Raw genomic sequence first — 23,185 nt, 5'->3', positions numbered from 1 at the left:
AGTGGGGAGGCCGGTGAGCAACAGCCGGGGGGGGGGGGGCATCGACATTTACTGCCCCGGGGGCCCAAATCACTGTCAGTCCGTCCCTGCCCCAGACTGCTTTGTGCTAAGAGAGAAATAAATCTATAGATCCAGGAGGAATTGCACTTGTCTACATTTTCCTGTTAGAATTTCATATGGACATCGAGAGGGTGGATGCAGATCAGAGAAGAGTTACTAAAATGGCACAAGGCCTGCAACACCAGCCCTACGAAGAAAGGCTTTAGACATTGACAATGTCCTTGTTAGAGGAAGCAAGGGAAAGGGAATATGAAAGAAAGTAGAAACTTTCAAATATTTGACAGGCTTCTTCACTGAGAAGGCGGTAGATACCTTTGAAGAACTGCCAGCAGAGATAATTTAATTAAATTCAATTCAAATTTTTATATACCTAAGGGGCAATATCTCCAAATGAGTTAGTTGGTTTTGTACATACCTTGACTGTAAAGAACCTTACTCCTCAGTCAGTGTATGTGGATATGATCTCAGTCTTTCAAATTTACTGCTAACACTCATCGTGGAACTTGCATCATGCCAAAGAGAACTTCCCTTTGGAGTTTGTAGGCTGTAATGTGCATAATGCTTGGAAATGCCTTGCAGTCAAGCCTGTGGTACCCAAAATGATGGGAAATATTTCTATTCCCTTCTAAAGGTAGCAGTACATTCTATGCTCTTTATCTGCAGAAATCCACTTAACTGTAGTTGATCCTTTTAAACTCTTTTATTCACTTATGTGGTTTATCAGTTGGTCTATGAAGAAGTCCAAAAGAACCTTTATCTGCAGTGTCTGTACTATGCTACCACCATCTCTAGCCCTAGTGTATAAACTACAGATGGGCACCTTTTTATCCTGGGCGATGTGCGGCCAGTGTTTATTCTTCCATTTCTTCCCAAGCATACTTCAATTGTAGTGTTGCCTTGCTGAGATTCAGTATAGATATTACACAATGGGGTCACTACGGGAAGGTACTTGAAAGACTTGAGAAGAAAAGTTTATTCTCTTCTCCTCGGGGATGCCCAACAATCTACTTGCTGCAACTGCTGAATTTTATGCAGTATCTCCATTTTGACCACTGCTGCAATCCTTGTTGACCCCAGCAGTACAGCATCCAAAACCATGATCAGGTTTAAACATGCTTAAGGCAGACATGGAGTGATGGTGGAGTAACAGATTACTTTTTGAGAAGTGATTTACCTTTTTTTTTTTGGGAGGAAGGGAGTTAGCAATTTTGTCCATAGTACCTGAAGATTGGAGGGTGGCCAATGTGACGCCGATTTTTAAAAAGGGATCTAGGGGTGATCCAGGAAATTACAGACCGGTAAGCCTGACATCAGTGCCGGGCAAAATAGTGGAAACTATTATAAAGAATAAAATTCCAGAACACGTGGAGGGGCATAATTGAACACGAACGCCCATCTCCATGGGCGTCTATATCAGAAAACGGGTATATGTAGAGGCGGGACAGACCGTATTATCGGAAAAGATGGGCGTCCATCTTTCGTTTTGAAAATACGGTTTGGACGGGCCAAATGCCATGGATTTGGTCCCTTCTGAGATGGACATTTTTTTTTTTTTTTTTGCGATAATGGAAACTAAAAACGCCCAGCTCAGAAACGTCTCAATCCAAGCCATTTGGTCGTGGGAGGGACAAATGTACAACACTACCATAGCTCTTAGGGGTGAAGGGGGCAACTACATGTGGGTACAGTGGGTTTTAGAGGCCTCCCATTTACCACCACAAGTGTTACGGGTGGGGGGGGATGGGCCTGGGTCTGCCTGCCTGAAGTGCACTGCAGTACCCACTAAAAGTGCTCCAGGGACAGGACTTGTTGCTGGTGTATAACCTTGGCACAGCAGTTCACACCTGAAGACTAATCTCGCCGAAAACGTCCTTTATTGGAATAAGCACCTTTACTGACAGTTAACTGCAGATCAGAGGTTGTGCCCCACTGGCAACGAGTGTCGCTGGTACTGAGATTAGCAGTAGGTCCGAGCTGGCAGAATGGTGTACAATGCCTTCTTTCAGCAACATTCAAGGTAAGAACTAAGTGCTGTAACGTGGCTAACACATGAAAGGGATCTAAAAGTGTCTTACACAAATGGCCACTACCTCATGGACTACCGGAAACAAAACAGGGTACACTCTGACCCAGTAAGCAGAGGGAAAAGCACCATGGGAGTTGAGCCTACCAACTACCAACATCGTGAGCATTTAACACAAGCTAGTGGAATCACGGAGCCCAATACCCTACACCCACCATAATGCATTGCTGATGTGACTCTGCAGTGCCCTTAACAGAAAAGGTGTCACACTCACCCGAGAACCACATCAGAACCAGGGAAAGGCTGTCAGAGGATAGAACACATTCTGCTGTCATGGAGGTGGGTACGGCATTTGAAGCTGGCATAGAGGCTGGAAAAAAAGTTTTTAAAGTGGGGTTTTTTTGGTGGGAGGGGGTTAGTGACCACTGGGGGAGTCAGGGGAGGTCATCTCCAATTCCCTCCGGTGGTCATCTGGTCAGTTGGGGCACTTTTTCAGGACTTGGACCTGAAAAAAAAAGGGTCCAAATAAAGCGGACCAAATTCTCATCAAAAACGCCCTTCTTGTTTCGATTATCAGCTAAAGACGCCCATCTATCCTCAGCCGATAACCACGCCCCAGTCCCGCCTTCGCCACGCCTCTGACACGCCCCCATGATCTTTGTTCATCTCCGTGACGGACTGCAGTTGAGTATGCCCAAAATTGGGTTTCGATTATACCGATTTGGGCGCCCACGGGAAATGGATGCCCATCTTCCGATTTGGGTCGAAATATGGGCGTCTTTCTCTTTTGAAAATATGCTGGATAGACAAACATAGTTTAATGGGACGTGGTCAGCATGGATCCAGCCAAGGGAAGTCTTGCCTTACCAATTTGCTTCATTTCTTTGAAGGCATGAATAAACACATGGATAAAGGTGAGCCAGTTGATGTATTGTATCTAGATTTTCAGAAAGCTTTTGATAAAGTTCCTTATGAGAGACTCGTGAGAAAATTAAAAAGTCATGGGATATGAGGCAAGGTTCTGGTGTGGATTAGGAATTGGCTATTGGACAGAAAACAGAGGGTAGGGTTAAATGGCCATTTCTCTTAATGGAGGAGGGTGAACAGTGGAGTGCCACAGTCATCAGTACTGGGACTAGTGCTATTTAACATATTTATAAATGATAAGGAAATCGGATCGACGAGTGAGGTGATTAAATTTGCAGATGACACAAAACTATTCAAAGTTGTTAAAACACATGCAGACAGTGAAATATTGCAGGAAGACCTTAAGAAATTGGAAGGCTGGGCATCCAAATGGCAGATGAAATTTAATGTGGACAAATGTAAGGTGATGCACTGTGATGGGGTGTACGTCCCATCACTTGGAAATACATGGTAAACCACAATATACTACTAAGACTCCATCGGAATTGGTGGAAATATACTCAGCTGGATCAAGGGTTTTTTAACCACCAGAACATACCAAGTGAAATCAAATTCAAACATATCACCACCGTGGAAAGCAGACTGCGGAGTACCTCAAGGATCACCACTATCACCAATACTTTTCAACATAATGATGATCCCGCTGGCTAAGTCCTTATCCAATCAAGGTCTCAACCCATTCATCTACGCAGACGATGTCACAATATACATTCCCTTCAGATATGATCTGACAGAAATCACCAATGAAATCAAGCTCGGTCTGAACACTATGGATTCATGGGCAAACTCATTTCAACTGAAACTGAACACTAAGAAAACACACTGTCTCATCCTCTCATCTCAACACAATACGTACAAACCCATGACCTTAAACACCCCAGACCACACCCTCCCTATCTCAGATAGCCTGAAAATACTCGGCGTTACAATTGACTGCAACCTTACACTTGAGAGCCAAGTGAACTCCACAACAAAGAAAATGTTCCACTCAATGTGGAAACTTAAACGCATAAAACCTTTCTTCCCGAGGGAAATATTCCGTAACCTAATACAATCAATGGTACTAAGCCATGCAGACTATTGCAACGGAATCTATGCGGGATGTAAATAACAATTCACAAAGAAACTCCAGACCGCTCAAAACACAGCAGCCAGGCTGATATTTGGTAAAACACGATTCAAAAGTGCCAAACCCCTCTGAGAAAAACTGCATTGGCTCCCAATCAAAGAACGTATTACCTTCAAAATTTGCACCCTGGTCCACAAAATTATCTACGGCGAAGTCCCAGGCTACATGACAGACCTCATAGATCTACCAACCAGAAACACAACCAGATCATCACGAACATACCTAAATCTCCGCTACCCAAACTGCAAAGGACTCAAATACAAAGCAACCTACGCATCCAGCTTCTCCTATAGAAGCACACGACTATGGAACTCACTGCCAAAAGCTGTGAAAACAACCTACGACCATCTAAACTTCAGGAAATCACTAAAAACCAACCTGTTCAAAAAGGCATACCCTACCGACCCAACATAAATGCCTACACTCTGCAACACAGCAAAACTAAAGCTCGTAACGGACACTATGTAACCTCTCCTCTCTTCGATCCCCATTGTGCCTAAACCTTAATTGACCACAACATCACCATGTATTTGTTTCTCTACCGGACTTGGCGAACGCCTTTACGGTACTATGTAAGTCACATTGAGCCTGCAAATAGGTGGGAAAATGTGGGATACAAATGTAACAAATAAATAAATAAAAATACACATTGTTATTTATTTATTTATTTATTACATTTGTACCCCGCGCTTTCCCGCTCATGGCAGGTTCAATGTGGCTTACATAGTAGTTAGGATTTCAGTGTGTTACAGAGAGAAGTACAATCTGTAGCAACGTTGTATTAACGTAGCAAGATAGAAGTAGTTATTTGAAATGTTAAGTAGTAGTAGTAGTTATCACAAGAGAAGGGGTAGTGTAGGTGGGAGAGTTAGGGAAGGGGTGAGTGAGTTGTGTTAGGAGATTTGGTGTAAGAGAATAGGGGGGGAGGAGATGTAGGAGGATTTGGTGGGAGGGTGTGGGAGGGGGAGGGGTCTAGTTCATTGTCATTATCGCTTGGCTGGTTGTTGTGTGTTATAGAATTCAAGGGATCCACATTGATTTACACTTGGGTTTTGTTTGTGTGAATGGCTGCGCCTAAAAGTAGTCATGGTTCCTGGTGCTAAGCACTATTCTATAAACAGCGCCTAACTTTGAGCACCGTTTATAGAACAGCGCTTAACGCTTTTTTCAGTGCCAATTTTTTAGGCATCATTTGTAGAATTTAGTCAATTAGGACTTAAAATCCTTTAGTAAAAGGGCCACTAAGTTAGTCCAGTAAAAAGGTATCACCCACAACTTGGTCGTTGACTCTTAGTTTCACACCTCTTATGAATAGAAACATGGCTGTCTAGCAAATTTCAGTTGAATGTATAGGTTTCTGTGAGAATTTCAACTGAGTCACACTGGTGTGTTATCTCAGCCTTGGTTTATACCTTTTATCCAGTGGTTATGTCCCCCTTTCCTTTTACTATGCTGAGCTTTGGCTGTAATGCACAAATATTCCCGATCCTTCCCCTGCTGGTTCTGCTCTGTTTCAGGACCAGTCTGTGGAGAAAAAAAGAAGAGGTTAGTGGTGTGAATTTGCCCCTCACCTTTCCCTTCCCACTGCTCTGTACTCTGGCCTCAGAGAGACCCTAACATTGCATGTTGGAAGTCCCTGAATCTCTCATCTTTATATACATACATCACGCTAGAAGATGAGAGATTCAGGGACTTCCAACTGGTTAGAACATGCCCACGGCAAAACTAGGGCAGGAAGCTTTAGCATGTCCTGCGTTAGGACATTTTTGCTGCATTAGATATTCATTAGCGCCTAATGCAGCTTAGTAAAAGGGCCCCTATGTTTCTGTATATCCTGAGAATAAAAGTAATTTCAATGTTAATTTCAATGCTGTATTGTTTTATTTCTACATTGCTTGGTGTGAATAAAGATGCAGACTGAAGCAAGATAACCTTATTTTGCCAAGACAGCTCCTAACAAGCTCTCTCTGTTGCTTTAATTTGCATATTTCAGCTGCAGTAGTAGGACTGCAAAGATAGGTCAGCTATTTCCATTTTATCTGTCCTGACAAAATTCTTTTAAGGCCAAACACTATCATGAGAATAAAGAGCCAAGAAAAGCAAACCTCACTGTCGGATGTGTCTGGCTCATCTGCTTCCCCTTTCCTGGAATCCGCCCCATCATTATCTAGTGAAAAATCCAGAAATAGATTTAGTGATTCTCTTGTACTCCTGCAAAGTAACTGATGTCAGCCAAGATATCAGGTGAGTTCCCATCCAGACAGTTCCCACTCACCAATTCCCCCGAGAAAATTCCCACCTAGGACAATTCCCCCCGGGACAATTCCCACTAAGCACTTTCCCTCTCCTTGGACATTTCCCACCATCCCTAGCCTGTAGCTTCTTTCTTGTACTGGGTCCCATAAGTCCTGGCGGTGTTTTTTTTACAAAAGGAGGAGGAAAACCCTCACGTATAACAAAAGCAATGGACAAAAAAGTGAGGACAGCTCAAAGAGGATATCAGGAAGTCTTTAATATCAACAGCTTACAAACGACCCGACACGGCCGTGTTTCGGCACCAAGGCCTGCATCAGAGGTCAATTGGATCTGTTGTAAAAGTTAAGCTTTCTTAAATCGAGGACAAGAAAAGCTCTCAGGAATCAGCTTGGTTTAGTTTATTTGTTTTCTACATGTGGATTTACAAGTGCTGCCTTACAATGACCTCTATTTGCCTCTAAAAATGGACTTGGAAGGCCAGGAGTAAAGGTGTGTGGAATCAGATCTAGTGCCACTGTTGTAGATGGATGTGGCTTCTTCTGCCACACCCCAAAATCTGCTTCTTTGTAGGATGGTTGCTGCACCGGGAGGGCGGATGCACAACCTAAGAAACAGGAATTGACACTAGATAGTTGGCTAGGGCCAGTGGCAACCTTAAAAAAATTAATCTTTGTTGAGTGCTTCTGTCAATCAAAACCCAAAAGCCACTGTCATAATTGATTTGAATAGCTCTTGTATATGCATGGAGAATAGAGGCATGATATGGGAGAGGCTCTTTACTCAGGGAAAAAGGCATTATCATGCCAATCTTTGCTGGATTTAACCCTTCGGCTGCCTCTAGCTATTGGGAGAGCTGGTTGCCACCTCCAGCCAGGAAGGTGAGTGTCCCCTTAAAATTTGCAAGTTGCAGTATATTCAGGGTAATCCCTCTTGTTTTTTTTTTTTTTTGCTTCATATTTTTATTAGAAGTTTTGTGTCAAACATAAAACAGACAATAAAACAAACAATAACAACAATCCATGGCATATACAATAAAAGATCAGAGTATTATCAGCGTTCCAACTCTAGATACCAGCAGAAATATACAAGATTAGGTAGTGACAGGAGAATCTTGACATAATAAATCCAAGCGGGCCCAGGTCTTTAATACTGACTTAACTCTATGATGTTTGCGAGCCAAAATCATTTCACACTTTCTGATCACACATACATAGCTCCACCATTCATTGTAATTTAAATGTACATTATTTTTCCAATTGGAGACAATTAAATGCAAGGCAACAGCTAATAGGATGTTGAACAATTTCTTATCCGATTCCAAAATAGTGAAAGAAGGAGAAGAGGCTCTTAAAATCACTATTTCATAAGAGATTGCTGTGGTCATTGGCAGATGAAAAACAAGACACATTTTTGCCCAAATAAGTCGCCAGTATGCTCTAACATTCTTACAGAAGAAAACCATATGTGCTAGTGACCCATCAGGGCCTTGACACGACCAACATTTATAAGTAACACTTTTAGTGATCCTAGTCACTCTAGCAGGGGTCCAGTAGGCTCTGTGGAATATAAAATAAGAGGATTGGGATATCGCCGCTGATTTAGTAGGCCGCAGGGAATTAACCCAAAAGGTATACCAATCAAAGTCAGTTGTGTCAAAACTCAAATCTGCTTCCCAAGACAGCCGCAAGGGAGCAACAGCATCCACATAAGAATCTTGAAGTTTCTTATACAAAAGAGATGCCTTCCTTTTACCTGTAGCAATGCTACGTCTGAAGGAGACAAAATCAGAAGGAGTAGTCAAAAGAGAGTTAGAGACCTGAAAAGACAAAATACATTGAGCTATGTCCCTCCACCCATGTGGATCTATTAAGGAGAGATCATATAATGTTGATACAGCATCCGGAGATAACAGAGTACCAGTAAGAAATAGGTGAGATAACAACCATATACCCTTTCCCATCCACTCCTCACGTAGAGACCGCAGGAGAACCGTGGGGAAGGCAGAGTTATACCAGAGAGAGACATCCTCCAGTGAACTAACGCTATATCCAAGACCAGTTCTAAAAGTATGGATAGTAGAAGCAGAGGCTTTTAACATTTTTAGAAGACTTTTATTGAGAATTCAGGCACAATATAACCGTTAAGCAAAAAACTCAAATACAAATAACAGTGTCCAAAAGGCTCCAACAAGCTGAAATACAATGATAAGTCTTCAATCTTTTTATGAATATGTATAAATGATAAAAAGAAAGAAACCACAGTAGCAACACTGAACACAATCCCCACCCCTTCCCCCCAAATCCCCGTGGATGAGAATGAGAATTCAGTCAGCCAGTACCAACCAGATAACACATGAACTCCCACAAAATAGAAATGTAAAGACAAATAAGGGTCATCTCTCCCCAACTAAAGGAAATCACCAACAAAATCAACCAAAGCTTCCAAATCATGCATTCCTGGGCGGATGCATTCCAGCTAAAACTCAATGCAGAAAAAACACAATGTCTTATACTCACATCACAACACAATACAAATAAATTCACCACCATAACCACCCCTAACTTCTCCCTCCCTATCTCAAACAATCTGAAAATCCTGGGAGTCACCATTGACCGGAACCTCACACTCGAAAACCACGTGAAGAATACAACGAAGAAGATGTTCCACTCCATGTGGAAACTTAAAAGAGTAAAACCTTTTTTCCCAAGGGCCATCTTTCGAAACCTGATACAATCCCTAGTAATAAGCCACCTAGACTACTGCAACTCACTCTACGCTGGTTGTGAAGAACAGATCATCAAGAAACTCCAAACAGCCCAGAACACTGCAGCCAGACTCATATTCGGAAAAACAAAATATGAAAGTGCAAAACCCCTAATAAAGAACCTACACTGGCTCCCACTGAAAGAACGCATCAGGTTCAAGATATGCACGATTGTTCATAAAATCATTCATGGAGATGCCCCGACCTACATGCTAGATCTCATGGACCTTCCACCCGGAAATGCTAAACGATCCTCTCGTACCTTTCGTAACCTACACTTCCCCAGCTGTAAAGGAGTCAAATACAAACTAACATGTGTCCAGCTTCTCCTACATGAGTACGAAAATGTGGAATGCATTACCAACTCACTTGAAAACGATCAACGATTTAACGAACTTCCGCAAAGCTTTGAAAACCCATCTCTTTAATAAAGCTTACCACGAGAACCAATGACTAAAACACAACCCCTAAACGTCTTTATCCAGAATGTCTCACTGTATAGCTGCATAACCTGATCCTCTTATCTTCTTTTATCCTTTATAACACCAATTGTATTTCTTCTCTGTTACGGCGATGCTATAACAGATATCTGTAAGCCACATTGAGCCCGCAAATAGGTGGGGAAAATGTGGGATACAAGTGCAATAAATAATAATAATAATAACTTTTGATGCAGAACAAGCTCGTACAAATGGTGCCCAAATATCCTCCCACTCCGATTGTGTATGCTGCTTAATCGTGGTCAAGTGCTCCATATCACATACGTACCACAATTTCTTAATCCACTGCAATAGTGGAGGGAACCCACATGTCTCCAGTTCTTGGCCAATTTTAAGCGAGCAGCCTGACAAGCATATCTCACCAGTAAAGACTGGCTTTGAAGAAGGCCTGAGGATTTTTTTTTTGCCAAATAAGAATACTGCAACCAAGCCAACCCTGCAGTTGGGCCTGAACTGCTCTCCAATATGCCTGAGCCTTAGGACAGGACCACCAAAGGTGTGCCCCTCTCAAGACAGATCCACCAACAAGAAGGTGAAGCACCTGGAAACATGTGGTGCAGTCTGACTAGAGTAAGATACCAGCAATAAAAAAACTTTATAGCATTTTCTTTAATTGACACTACAGTGGAGGACATCAATAAGGCCTTTTCCATAACAAACCAATCATCTTCAGATATATCAACCCCCAATTCTCGCTCCCAATTAAGCCTATGGAGAGTATATGAAGAGACCTGTTTACACAGATAAGAATAAAGACATGTAATAAGACCTTTAGTACTCTTAGAATTTTCACACAAGTCCTCCAAATAGGAAATCTCTCTCACTATACAGCACCGAAGAGAAGGTGCAGTCAAAAAGTGTTTCAACTGCAAATAAGCATATTGGTCAGAGGGCGAGAGCTGATAGGTGACCAACAAATCTGCAAAGATAAGACATTTGTCATAGTCAAATAGCTGAACCCAGCGTGCCCATTGAGAAAAAACACCCCCACCCACACCCAGTGGTGGGGGGAGGAAACAGAGTGTTACCTACTATAGGTGTATGATGGGATAACAAGTCCCGTGGGGAAGCAAAAAGAGAATCCCAGTAATAAAAAGTGGTAAAAATGGAGGGACACAAGTCATCCGGCAAAAAGAGGTATTGACAAGGCTGCCAAATAAGATATTTTAATAAACACGGCCCAATCATTTGCTGTTCAAGGTAAATCCACCGTTTAGAAAGAGACGCATGAAGCCATTCAATCGCAGCTCTAACGTGCTACACGGTAGTACCAAATCAAATTAGCAACTGCCAGACCACCCAAACATTTGCCTTTATAGATAAAAACCCGAAGAAGCTGTGGACATTTATTGTACCAGACAAAGCGAATCAGACGATCTTGAAGACCAGACAAAAACGATCTCAAAAGATGCAAGGGCAAGACTTGAAAGAGATACAACAAACAATGGAGAATGTTCATCTTAATAGTCACAATCCGACCAAACCAAGAGAGCTACAATGACGACCACTGATCCACCTCGTGGATGAGTGCAGTATAGTTGGCCTGAAAGAAACCCTCACATCCCGGGATAGCTGAACACTAAGATAATGTATAGCCTTCGTTGTCCATTTAAATGGAAAGGAAGTCCACATAGTCTCTAGGAGAGTGGAAGAAAGACCAATGGCCAGTACCATTTAGTTTATAACCCAAAACTGCTGAAAAAGCTCCAATTTCTTTAACTAAATTAGGCAGCGATATCAAAGGGTGATGGAGATATAAAAGAACGTCATCAGCAAAGAGCAGAATTTTAAATTCTGAATCACCCTGCACCAATCCAACTATATCCAGATTCTCTCGAATAGCCGCCGCAAACGGTTCCATGACAAAAGCAAAGAGTAGCAGGGAGAGGGGACACTCCTGAGGAGTGCCACGAGTAAGGGAGAACAAGGCCAAATTATCCCAATTAATACGAACACAGGCCTGTGGAGACTGATAAAATGAGATCAAAATTGCAAAACCTCAACACTTTAACAAAATAAACGGTGGCAACTTCCTTAATACTAGTAAACGTTTGAATCTGATAAACAGATTACTATCCTCAAAAGAAATAACCACAACCACTGAGTCCCCACCAACAGCAGAGCAATTGGCTACTTTTTTTTTTTTTAACAAAAAGTAGTTAAAAATCAGAGAAGGAGTACTCAAAACTCAATCATCAAGATATTTTCAATAATACAGGTTTCCCCGCCTCTCCACCGGGATGTTTTGCGATGACGTCCTCAGCAAAACTTGGGCATCCTTTTCGATTATGCCCCTCCATGTAACAGACTCGAAACAGGATTCAAAACATTCATATATGCTGACGATGTTACCATATATGTAACCTTCATAGCTATCTTACATAAGGCAAAACTTGGCTTAAATTTGATGGAAACCTGCGCCTCAGAATCCAAACTAAAACTAATAAAGAAAAAAACTAAATTCATGGTCATCACCAATCTATTTGACCAAAATGACTACAAAAGTTTCACAATAGACAACACTCCATTTCCCATTGCCAATAATCGGAAAATTCTAGGAGTAATTATAGAGAAACATTTAACATTTGATTCTCAAATTTCCTCAGTAATCACAAAATCTTTCTGGTCTCTTTGGAAACTGAAAAGGATCAGACCATATTTCTCATCAGAAACATTCAGATTATTGGTACAATCATTAACATTATCCCAATTCAACTATTGTAATGCCATATATGCCGGCTGTAAGGAGTACCTATTGAAAAAACTCCAAACGGCTCAAAACACTGCAACCAGGTTCACACACAAAATCTCTTGTTTTGAAAGTGCCTTCCCTTTATTAATCAAGCTACACTGGCTTCTCATCAAAGCGAGAATTATCTTCAAATTATGTGCCTTTATCTTTCAAATCTTAAATGGCACAGCTCGAGACTATATGGTACCATTAATAAGCTTACCTGAAAGAAATGCTAACTATGAGTAGAGAGACCACCTCAGACTACATCTCCCAAATTGCAGAAAAGTGATCTACAAAACAGTCCGCTCTGCAGACTTCACATGCCTAGGAACTAAATAGTAAGAAGTATACAGGAATATGCCAAATTTCCCCAAATCCTTAAATCATTCCTCATCAAGCAAACGCTTACAAAGAACAACCATATCTCAAACAATTAATTCTTACCTGAATTGGTTATAACTTTATTTACCCATTAACCTTCTCACTGTTTCATGTACTATTTATCATTCATAATAATAGATGTTCCGAATGTTGAATATCCATAGCTATCCCAGTAAGTCTATGATATTGTATTATATATTTAGGTTCTTACAAAAAACTACTTTCTTATGCATTAGTCTCTGTTATGTATCCTATACTACTTATTGTAAGTCACATTGAACTCAAGCTTGTTTGGGATAATGTGGGATATAAATGTCAGAAATAAATAAATAAATAAATAAAAGGCCTGCATCCAATTTAGACAAGAAAAGGCCCAATGTACCCTATCAAAGGCCTTCTCAAGAAGGCACAAAAGTATCCCCTCCCTCCAAGACAAATAAAGAAGATCAGCTGTGTGCCTCATGTTGTCCATGGCTTGGAGAGTAGCCACGAAACCAACCTGGTCTGAATGCACCATTTCAGGTAGGACCACAGTCAAGTGGTTAGCCAATATCTTAGCCAGAATCTTAACATCGAAATTTAAAATGGAAATGGGGCAATAAGAGGCACAATCAGTCTTGTCCTTGTCAGGTTTCAGAATGACAGCCACTCACGTCTCCATCATGGATGGAGGTAAACAGGTCCCTTCAAGATCAAAGCCAAATAAGGAGCAAGATCTCCCACAAAAGCCATATAAAACTCATTGGTAAAACCATCCAGCCCGGGGGACTTGCCAGTGGGGAGATTCTTAATCACAGACAAAACCTCCGAGGCCGTAATAGGAGCCTCCAAGGCTTCCACCTATGCAGGGGATAAAGAAGGAAGCTGCTTTGTGTGTAAATAGTCATCTATTGCAGGAAAACTAATATGAGGATCCACGGTGTATAAGGCTCATAGAAATGCTGAAATCGCTCCCAGATCTGGGACAATTTAGTCAAAAATTGTCCATAAGCATCTTTCACATGCAATATCTGCCTATGAGCCCTCGCCCGCCTCAACTTCATAGCCAATAATCTGCCAGTTTTATTACTAAATTCATAATGAATTTGTTTCATTCTAGCATTTAAGAATTGCAATTGTTCATCATAAATAGCAGCCATCTCTAGTCTAACTGACTGGAGCTCACGGAGGTCTGCAGCAGTGAAGACTTATGACGCTACTGCAACAGCCCCAGCTGGGACAGACATTGGGCCAAACGGGCTTTCTGCTGCCTAGTGCAAGCACTAGCTCTTTGAAGGAAAAAACTCCTAGCCACAACCTTAAAGGTGTCCCAGACCATGCCCAATCAGGGCCCAGAGTCCAGATTAAGATCAAAGTAGTCCTGAAGGACCTTACGAAAACACTCACAGCAACCCCATCCTGTAATAGCAAATTGTTCAATGTCCAACGTCTATCAGAAACTTCTTCAGATAATGAAGGGATAGTCACTCACACAAGGGCATGAACAGAGATAGTAATATGCCCTATAGCTGGAGAACAATCCATGTCCAGCAACATCTTGTCTACAAAGATGTAATGAAGATGAAAATAGGTAGCATGTGGGGAGGAAAAAAAAGTATAGTCCTGGGTATTCGGATGGGCCAATCGCCAAACGTCATACAGCCCAAGAGACTCCACAAATGCACCATTGCTGGGGACAGCTTCATATCTCCCACAGAAGGGGGCCCCATATGGTCCAAGTAGATTGCATAGTTGCATTAAAGTCACCTGCAAGAAGAAAATTACCCTGGGCAAAACCCTGAAGGGCAGAAAAAAGCTGGGAAAAAAAAGAGACCCTGATGCTCATTTGGAACATAAATAGAGGCTTCAGTAACTTCTTCCTGATCTATAAGCAAATACAAGAAAAGGAAATGACCATCAAGATTCCCCCTTAACGTGAAGGAGCTGAACGGAAAGAGACACATGAAATAAAATGGCAACACCGCGATTCTTAGCCCCATGAGTATCTGAGGTGTAATAAATAACAGGATAATGAAGTTGAGACAATAAACCTTCGTGTTGTTTAGGGTAATCTCTTTTAATGTTGTTGGTCAGCCTAAAATAAGGATGGGGCTGCATGGGATCACCACTTCTACTGATTGTAGACTTCTTATAGTGGGGGCTGACCCTAGGCAGTTTCCTAATTTGCCTATTGGGAAATATGTCCCTGATGCCAAGAAAGATTCTTGAATCTCAGAAAGAGTAAGGCAGCAGGTGTGGAGAAGTGAGCTGGGGGGGGGGGGGGGGGGAGCAGGGCTTCTGATTGAAGGTGTTTTGGGGCCTGTTGCAATCAGATTTTCTGTACAACGGCAGTGTACTTTCACATCTAACAGGAACCGGTGGCATATGAAACTCCTCCTTCCCCATCTCTGCCACCATCCAAACACTCCTGAGAGTGAACTTAGGAGAGATGGAGAGTCTAGAAACACTTTGACAACATGTAAGAGGGATATGTGGGTCTTATTTACTAAGGTTTTTTCCTCATTCTATAGTTATGGGGCACAGACCCTTAGGAAGAAATGGTGGAAACCTGTAATATTTTTGGTTATAAAGAAAAAGCCTACAATCCCAAAGAGCATGAGCCAATACCAATATTGCATAAATTCTAGGATGGAAAATTGCCAGGACAGAATTCTCAGGTGCAGCAGCGCTTTGGCACAATTACCAGAAACACAATCTCCTTTCTCTGAAAGGCATTTGACAGCAAAGGCTGTTTATGTGCCCTGTTTAACCTAGTGCTAGTCTCAGGTTGCCTGAAACCTCAGCTCTTTGCAAGCACCATCACTCACCCCTTCCTTCCTGGCAGTCATTCTCTCAGTGTACAGCATTTCACTTCTTTACCTTCCAGATCTTGCCTTTCCTGCTTCTGTCTTTTGATGACCTGGATTCCTGGATCACCAGCAGGGTTATACTTAGGGCTGTCTCCTGGGGGTGACAAACTCACTTCCTAGTAGTAAAGGAGTTAAAGGGTCAACACATTTGATGTACTGAAGTGTGTTAGAGCTCATTCTCATAAAATTTAACTTGTGTCTGTGCAAGATATTGATTATTTTATTTTTATTTTTTCACTAGTTGGCCATTTTTCTTTAATTAAACTACCCTGATGTTCTTCAGTTCAAGGGGCAGTATAGTAAATTATAAATAAATAATGTAATAGAAAGGATAGCTTGCTGCTTTTCTAGTGGCAAAGGTGCCAGATTGATTGGTATATCAAATATCAATAAACATAAACATAAATGTTGCTGCCAAGGTGCTGGTTATCAGAGATGTGTTATTAGTTGACATTCACAATTCAGTTCTAGTTTCGCAACGGACCTACCTCTAGGACAGGGGTTCTCAACCCAGTCCATGAGACAGACCCAGCCAATGAATATATATGTCTTTCTTAGAGAAATTAAAATCACAAATTCACAGATGCAATGAGAAAATCCAGATCTGGCTCTGTGTACCCCTTATGATATGGAGTTTAGTGGCAGGGAGTTTGCTAACTCATCCCAAGTTGACTGAACAGGCTAATTCAATCTGGGTTTTTTGCACACACAGAATTCTACTTCTGATTGTCCCACTGATTTCCTTTAAGTCAGTGATTTTCAACCCAGTCAGAAACCACCTGGCCAGTCAGGCTTTCAGGAGATCCACAATGAATACGCATGAGAGAGATTTGCATACCAAGAAGGCAGTGCATATTTATTGTGGCTATCCTGAAAACTTCCTGGACTTTCTCATTGCATCTGTGAATTTGTGACTTTAATTTCTCTAAGAAAGACAGAATTCAAAGCCCACTGATATAAGTGCTACATAACCAGACCCCAAGCCCCTATTTTCCTAAGACAAGAAGCCTGTGCATGCAGTAGGGGTAAAACCAGGACCAAATCAACCTGTCCTGTAAATATTGAGCCAACTGAAAACCCAGGCGGTCCCAACTTTATCCTGGTGATCCCACATCCAATTGGGTTGTCAGCAGCTCCACAGTGAATGCAGAGCTGTGAAGTTACTCAGTTCCAGGAGGGAGACTTTTTGGCAAGTCTTGTTTTAAAATTATATCAGAAAGAGCTGTGCACAGAGCACTACCAACATTGAAAATATTCCCACAGCGTCAACTTAGATTGTGAGTCCGTTAGGGACAGAGACAGTACTTGCATATAAAATAAATGTAAACCGCTTTGGTTGTATCACAAAAAGGTGGTATATCAAATTCATGACCCCTTATTCTTTGTCAGAAATTTAGGACTGGCCTAATATCTCCCTCCTAGAACTGGGCAGCTTGGATGCACTGTGAATGAGCAGGAGGTAAATGTGTATATACCAGGGGCATAGCTACTATGGGGCCATGGGGGCCTGGGCCCCCGTAGATTTGGCCCTAAACCCCCCTGCCGACGGCCCTCTCAACCCCCCTCCCGCCGCCAAACCGCCGTCAACACACTGTCAACTCGCCGTCAACCCACCGTCGCTGTCTGCTACCTTTGCTGGTGGGGGACCCCAACCCTCGCCAGCCGAAGTCTTCTTCCTTTGTTTGGTTTCTGAGTCTGACGTCCTGCACGTACAACGTGCAGGATGTCAGACTCACAGAAACAGAACAAAGCCCTGCAGATCGCAAGCCCGGCGGGCGGGTGGGCGGGGGGGGGGGGGTCGAGAGGGCGTGTCGGAAGGGGAGGGTCAAAGTTGTTGTTGGTGGTGCTGGCAGCGGGGGGTGTCAGCAATGGCAGGGGGGTGTTGGCAATGGCGCTGGGGGGGGGGGGGCTAAAATGTGCCCCCTCACCTCGGGCTCTGGACCCCCCTCCCGCCGAAGTCTGGCTATGCCCCTGGTATATACTGGGACTTCAGTTCAGGCCTGTAGATCAGATGACTTTCTCTGTTCATTTGTTCCTGTAATAAATATACTGGCCGATATTCAAAGCAAGTTAACTGGCTGGAAAAGGCCGCTGACTGGTTAACTCTCTTGGTTGTGGCTATTTGGTCATTTTCAGTGGCACTTAACCACTCATCATCGCTGAAAATGACTGGTTGGCGCCCAACTTAAAACCAGCTATGTTGGGGGCATTCTGGGGGTGGAGTCTGGTTAGGTCCCGATATTCAGCCCTAACCGGCCAGGTTTAGCACATAAATAAGACCACATAAGTAGTTACCCTATCTGTATGTGCTAACCCATGGCTAGTTAAGTCTGAATATGAACTTAACTGGTCATACGCTAGCCAGCTGAAGCCCACACATGGCCCTGGCACTGAATTTCCATTTTTAGCACTGGTGGTGGACAAAAAACTGTCCACCGACAGCTGAATATCGGCTTTTATCCATGAGACTGATGTGTGATTTTCCAGTGAATGGCTTCATACCAGGTCAGATGTCAGGCTTCCAAAATTTGACCCCTAACGTAAAGGCGAAAGTGCTATACGGTGGATTGCTTTGCTTTCAACTCAAGCCTCACTGGGGTTTTTCCTTCTAATTATAGTTGTCCCCATACAAATCAATGCTCGGAAGTTCTTAAGAGGGGATGTATGAGGGCTGATCACGGGAAGTGTCATTGTTATCCAAAAGAAATGCATTATAATGACTGAATTTTAAGACAGGTGATGGGAGGATGTGTGGAGCAAGCAGAGCTATTGCCTGAGACCTCAGCACCACAAGGTCCCCTTGGTGAAGCACAGTGCTATCAGTGAGACAGAGCGTCAGAACCCTTAGCATTAACAAGGTCCAGGCTTTAATTTCAGCCCTGGGTCCCAGTGTGACTATGCTGGCTCTGCTTCTTGAGGGGAAGTGGAAAAGTGATACATCTTTGAACAGGTGAGGTTCCCTCTCTTAGAGAAAGAGATCTGGTCACCATCTTGCCATGCTGTCCTTACTAGGGGTGGGCATACCAAAACCTTTCCTTTCCCATGTTATGTGCAGCACTGTTCATTTCGTTTTGTTTTGGCTAGACAGACTTCATTTTAATTTGGGGAGCAATGTCATTAAGAGTGCACACTATTTTCTGATAATGGTGCACATGCAGTGATGGTTCGTGCATGTGCACACTAATGGGAAAGAGTGTACACTTTTTACAAATAGGGTGCACCATTTGTAAAAAGTGAAAAATTGTTATCAGTGAACAACAAACTACAAAATTTGTATTTTTTTTCTGTTCATTTTCATTTCATGACAACATGCAACGACATAGGCTATGTTATTGACACTTCCTAGCCCATCCTTAGTCCTTAATACCAATTCTGTTCTCTGCTTTACTTACAAGAACTGGAACAAAGTCTTTAGCATCCTGAGCTCTGAGCTGCTGAGTCTCATTGTCACTGTTGAAGGGACTCCCAGCATGCAGCTGGCTGGACTCCTGAAGTGATGATTCAGGATCTCCTTTCTGCAGTGCATTTGGTCCTGTGACGTTCTGTGGAGAGGCTGGGTTTTCTCTGGAAGGCGGACTGGGCAGAGAGGATTTGTGCTGTCTCATATGACAGCTAGACTCTCTGATCCGTCCATAGTCAGACAGGTCCAAGGGTTTATCCAGTAGAGAGCTGCTACTTGCCTCTTGTTTCTCATTTGACTCAGACTTTTTGGTGCTGGTGAGAACTGAGCATTTCCCTTCCCAGTCATTTTCTGACCACTCTCTCTCATGTTTATTCTGATTAGCCCATAAGGTCTGTGGCAGGCACTGGCCCTTTTCTTCTTGGCCATCATTGTTCACAATTTGACTTCGAAAGGCTTCAGCTCTGGCTCTCTGCTTCTGCTGGTCCTGTTGCCTTGCGAGGAAGTACTGAAGTCTCTCTCTCTGCTCAGCGATGGAGTGTCTTCTCCGCTCGCTCCTGTACAGCACCCCTCCCTGCAGCTCTAGCACTGATGAATGCTCTTCCAGCTCATTCAGTGACCTCCTTCTCACCACCTCAATCTCTCTAGTCTTTGGCACCTGGTTTAGCACCCTCTCTGCAGAAATACCAGCACTCTGTAGGCTGAACCTGCCTTGGGAAAAGTGCTGACTCAGGAGACTAAGCTGTTCCTCTCTGCTTCCCTGCTGACATGTAGTCTCCTGACATGAAGTTATGTCACATGAATCTGGACTATTACCTCTTAATTGTCTAGAAGAAAGGGAGAAAAATATAAGATCGCTCAAAACTGTCACAGTAACAAACTGTAGCACATCACAATTTTTTTTTAGAAAGAAAATAAAAAAGGACTTCCCAAACCTTGCCTGGAGACCCCACAGTCAGTCAGTTTTTCAGGATATTAACATGAATATGCATGAGATAATTTTGCATATACCGTGGGGCCAATATTTAGGTTGCGGTAGGCAGCGTGGTTAAAGCCTGCTGCCGGTGCTGAACCCGTAAATTCATTGCTGTGCCTTATCTGACAATTGGCATTGAATTTCCAGGTTCATTTTTGGCCCGAAACTTAACCGGTTAAGCCGATATTCAGTGCTAACTGGTTAAGTTGCTAGCAGTTACAGATGGACTGCTATTTATGCGGTCCTAATTAAATGCTAAACCCAGCGCTGAATATCAGTACTAATTGGTTATCTCCCGCTGAATATTCATGGTTAACCAGCTAAACGCTATTTAAGCGGTCAGTGGCTGTTGCTGACCAGCTAAATAGCTCCGAGTATCAGGGGGCATGTCTCCAGGGCATGCAGACTTACCTCATGCATATTCATTGTGAATATCATGAAAAACCTGACTGGCTGGGGTCCCCTGAAAAAGAGGTGTAAGAGATCAGGAGGGTAAACTGATTGCAAAAAAACGAACAAACAAACAAACAAACAAACAATAGAATGGGGGAAGACCAATCAGATTGCAGCACAAGGGCAATCATTTATCGAGATATATAATAGACTTGCCTTCCTGTTTACTAAGCCATGCTAGTGGCTGCCCATGCTCTAATGCCAATGCAGCACATTCACTTGGAATGAACTGTGTCAGCACTGGGGTGCAGCAGCAGCTGCTAGCACGGCTTAGTAAACAGGGAGGGTTGATGCAGTCCTGTATTTCAGCACTAAGGGCGCCTGCTTCAGGAGTCAAACAGTTCAGTTCAATGGACAACTCAGAGTAAATGTTCAATTGCCCACAGAATGATTGTCAATGTAACACCATCAAAGAATTCAAATATCTGAACCACACATTGAAATGTCTCAGCATAGATGCCAACAGTCAGCAAAGCAAAACAGAAAGGTGTCTGGTGCAGTAATTGCACCATTAACCCAGGTAATGACAACAGCCAAGCTACGGTCTGGACATCCAGATGTGAAGATGTTGTACAGTTACAAATCTGCAAGGATGAGAACGCACTTATCATGGTTGGAGTGATAGTATATTGCTGAAGGTGATGTTCTGGTCCATGAAGATGTTTCGGACAGGCAGGATTTGCCACCAGGTCTCACCACTGCGATGGTTCCATGGAGCTGGTTGGAGATCCTTTGTGGGTTCTGAAGACAAGATAGAAATATCTTTGCTGATTTTCTTATTATGGAACAATCTCTCATTCTGTTCCATGATCCATCAGGATGGAAGGGAAGAGGTTGGATGATCTCATGTCTTATTTTTATGTCTTATAGCAGTCCTTCTCAGGGAAAACCTTTGTTAGATGGACCCTCATTCCATCAAGTATGATTAGAGGAAGATCACTATCTTTCTCACATACTCTTTCCTCAAAGGCTCTCTCTCAGAAGGGTAGCAGAACACGTTTTTGGTTGGGGAGACCAAACAAACCAATCTCTGTTCTTGCTCCTTCCAAAGTTCCCTACTTGTAATATTTGGGCCATGCTCTGGATGCCCCTCATACTGCTGCCAGTAACCCCTACAGTTTTTTTCCCAAAATACACATGATATTCTAACCCTATCCCAGCCAGTTAAATCTTCACTCTCCATTCCCCACCAGTTAACCTCTGTCATCCTATCTCCACATCTGTCCTCTTTATGTTGGCTATTCTCCCTCCTCCTCAGTTTTTGATCCTCCATATCTTTTCTGGTGGTGCCATTCTGGAATGTTAGGTATTATTAGGAAAGGAATGGAAAACAAAAATGAGGACTTTATAATGCCTTTGTATTGCTCAATGGTGCGACCACACCTCGAATATTGTGTTCAATTCTGGTCACCGCATCTCAAAAAAGATATAGTGGAATTAGAAAAGGTACAAAGAAGGGCGACAAAAATGATAAAGGGGATGGGACGATTTCCCTATGAGGAAAGGCTAAAGCGGTTAGGACTCTTCAGCTTGGAGAAAAGACGGCTGAGGGGAGATATGATAGAGGGTTATAAAATAATGAGTGGAGTTAAACGGGTAGACGTGAAGCGTCTGTTTACGCTTTCCAAAAATACTAGGACTAGGGGACATTCAATGAAGCTACAAAGTAGTAAATTTAAAATGAATCAGAGAAACTATTTCTTTACTCAACGTGTAATTAAACTCTGGAATTCGTTACTAGAGAATGTGGTAAAGGCAGTTAGCTTAGCATGGTTTAAAAAAGGGTTGGATGGCTTCCTAAAGGAAAATTCCATAGACCATTATTAAAATGAACTTGAGGGAAATCCACTGCTTATTTCTGGGATACTCACGACATTAGTAGAGAGCTACCGGGAGTACCAGTATATTGGAGGTTTAAGGGCAAAGTCTCATTTCAACATTGCAGCTACTTTTTGCGTAACTGCTGCAGTTTTATAATCATAGACTTGAACCCACCATCCTTCCGCTGGTCTTCACTAGTAGCTAACCACTTTTCTCAATTTGTATTTTTTTTTTCTTTTTAACTTTTTCTTTTATGCTAGCTACTAGCGCATCAATAGTACAAGTAGAGGGTAGCTGCATTTGTTGGCAGTATTTCTGGGATAAGCAGCATAAAATGTTTTGTACTTTTTTGGGATCTTGCCAGGTATTTGTGACCTGGATTGGCCACTGTTGGAAACAGGATGCTGGGCTTGATGGACCTTTGGTCTGTCCCAGTGTGGCAATACTTATGTACTTATGGAAGAGCTCTATTGTTTTCTTCTAGTATCACATGGCTCTCAGTGAGTCTGAATCACAGGGTACCTGAACTCCCACACTATTCCTTCAGTCTTATGAGAATAAAGTGAGAATTTGGGCAGAGTGTGTCTCAGACTGAGACATGCGTAGTGCAGATAGGAAACATTTTTTTTTTTTATAGAGGTAACACAAGCAGAGAAAGGGGGTGGGGGAAGATGTGTTTTGAGGAAAAAGTCAGTGAGTTGCACTTAGGGGAATAATTACTAATGTGTGTTAAAGGAAGAATGCATGATTTTTGCCTCCTACATTGCAAAATTGTGCGTTACTTTAGTGTAACATATATTCATTTAAGGTAACATGATGGGCTACATAATAATGAGATGCAACACATGCATGCAGAACACCTTGCTATTATTTAAACTGAATAACACAGCTTGTGTTGAACTTCACAAGCTG

At 42.5% G+C, this 23,185-nt stretch overlaps 1 protein-coding gene across 2 annotated transcripts in view; it reads right to left on the bottom strand.

Moving 5' to 3' along the window:
* Positions 1 to 23,185, bottom strand: part of RBBP8NL (RBBP8 N-terminal like) — a 72,917-nt gene that overhangs the window by 3,537 nt on the left and 46,195 nt on the right. For both annotated transcript variants that reach the window (XM_030212254.1, XM_030212255.1), the window contains exons 12-16: positions 21,057 to 21,193; positions 19,016 to 19,850; positions 15,634 to 15,739; positions 6,245 to 6,306; positions 5,552 to 5,663 (exon numbers count right to left, since the gene is read on the bottom strand). In XM_030212254.1, the coding sequence (XP_030068114.1) occupies positions 5,552 to 5,663; positions 6,245 to 6,306; positions 15,634 to 15,739; positions 19,016 to 19,850; positions 21,057 to 21,193 (1,252 nt within the window). The remainder of the gene's footprint in view (positions 1 to 5,551; positions 5,664 to 6,244; positions 6,307 to 15,633; positions 15,740 to 19,015; positions 19,851 to 21,056; positions 21,194 to 23,185) is intronic.

This window comes from Microcaecilia unicolor, chromosome 8 (assembly GCF_901765095.1).
Source record: "Microcaecilia unicolor chromosome 8, aMicUni1.1, whole genome shotgun sequence".
Lineage (NCBI taxonomy): Eukaryota > Metazoa > Chordata > Amphibia > Gymnophiona > Siphonopidae > Microcaecilia > Microcaecilia unicolor.
Note: the sequence above shows the minus strand (reverse complement) of the source record. Positions and strands in the feature narration are given on the sequence as shown.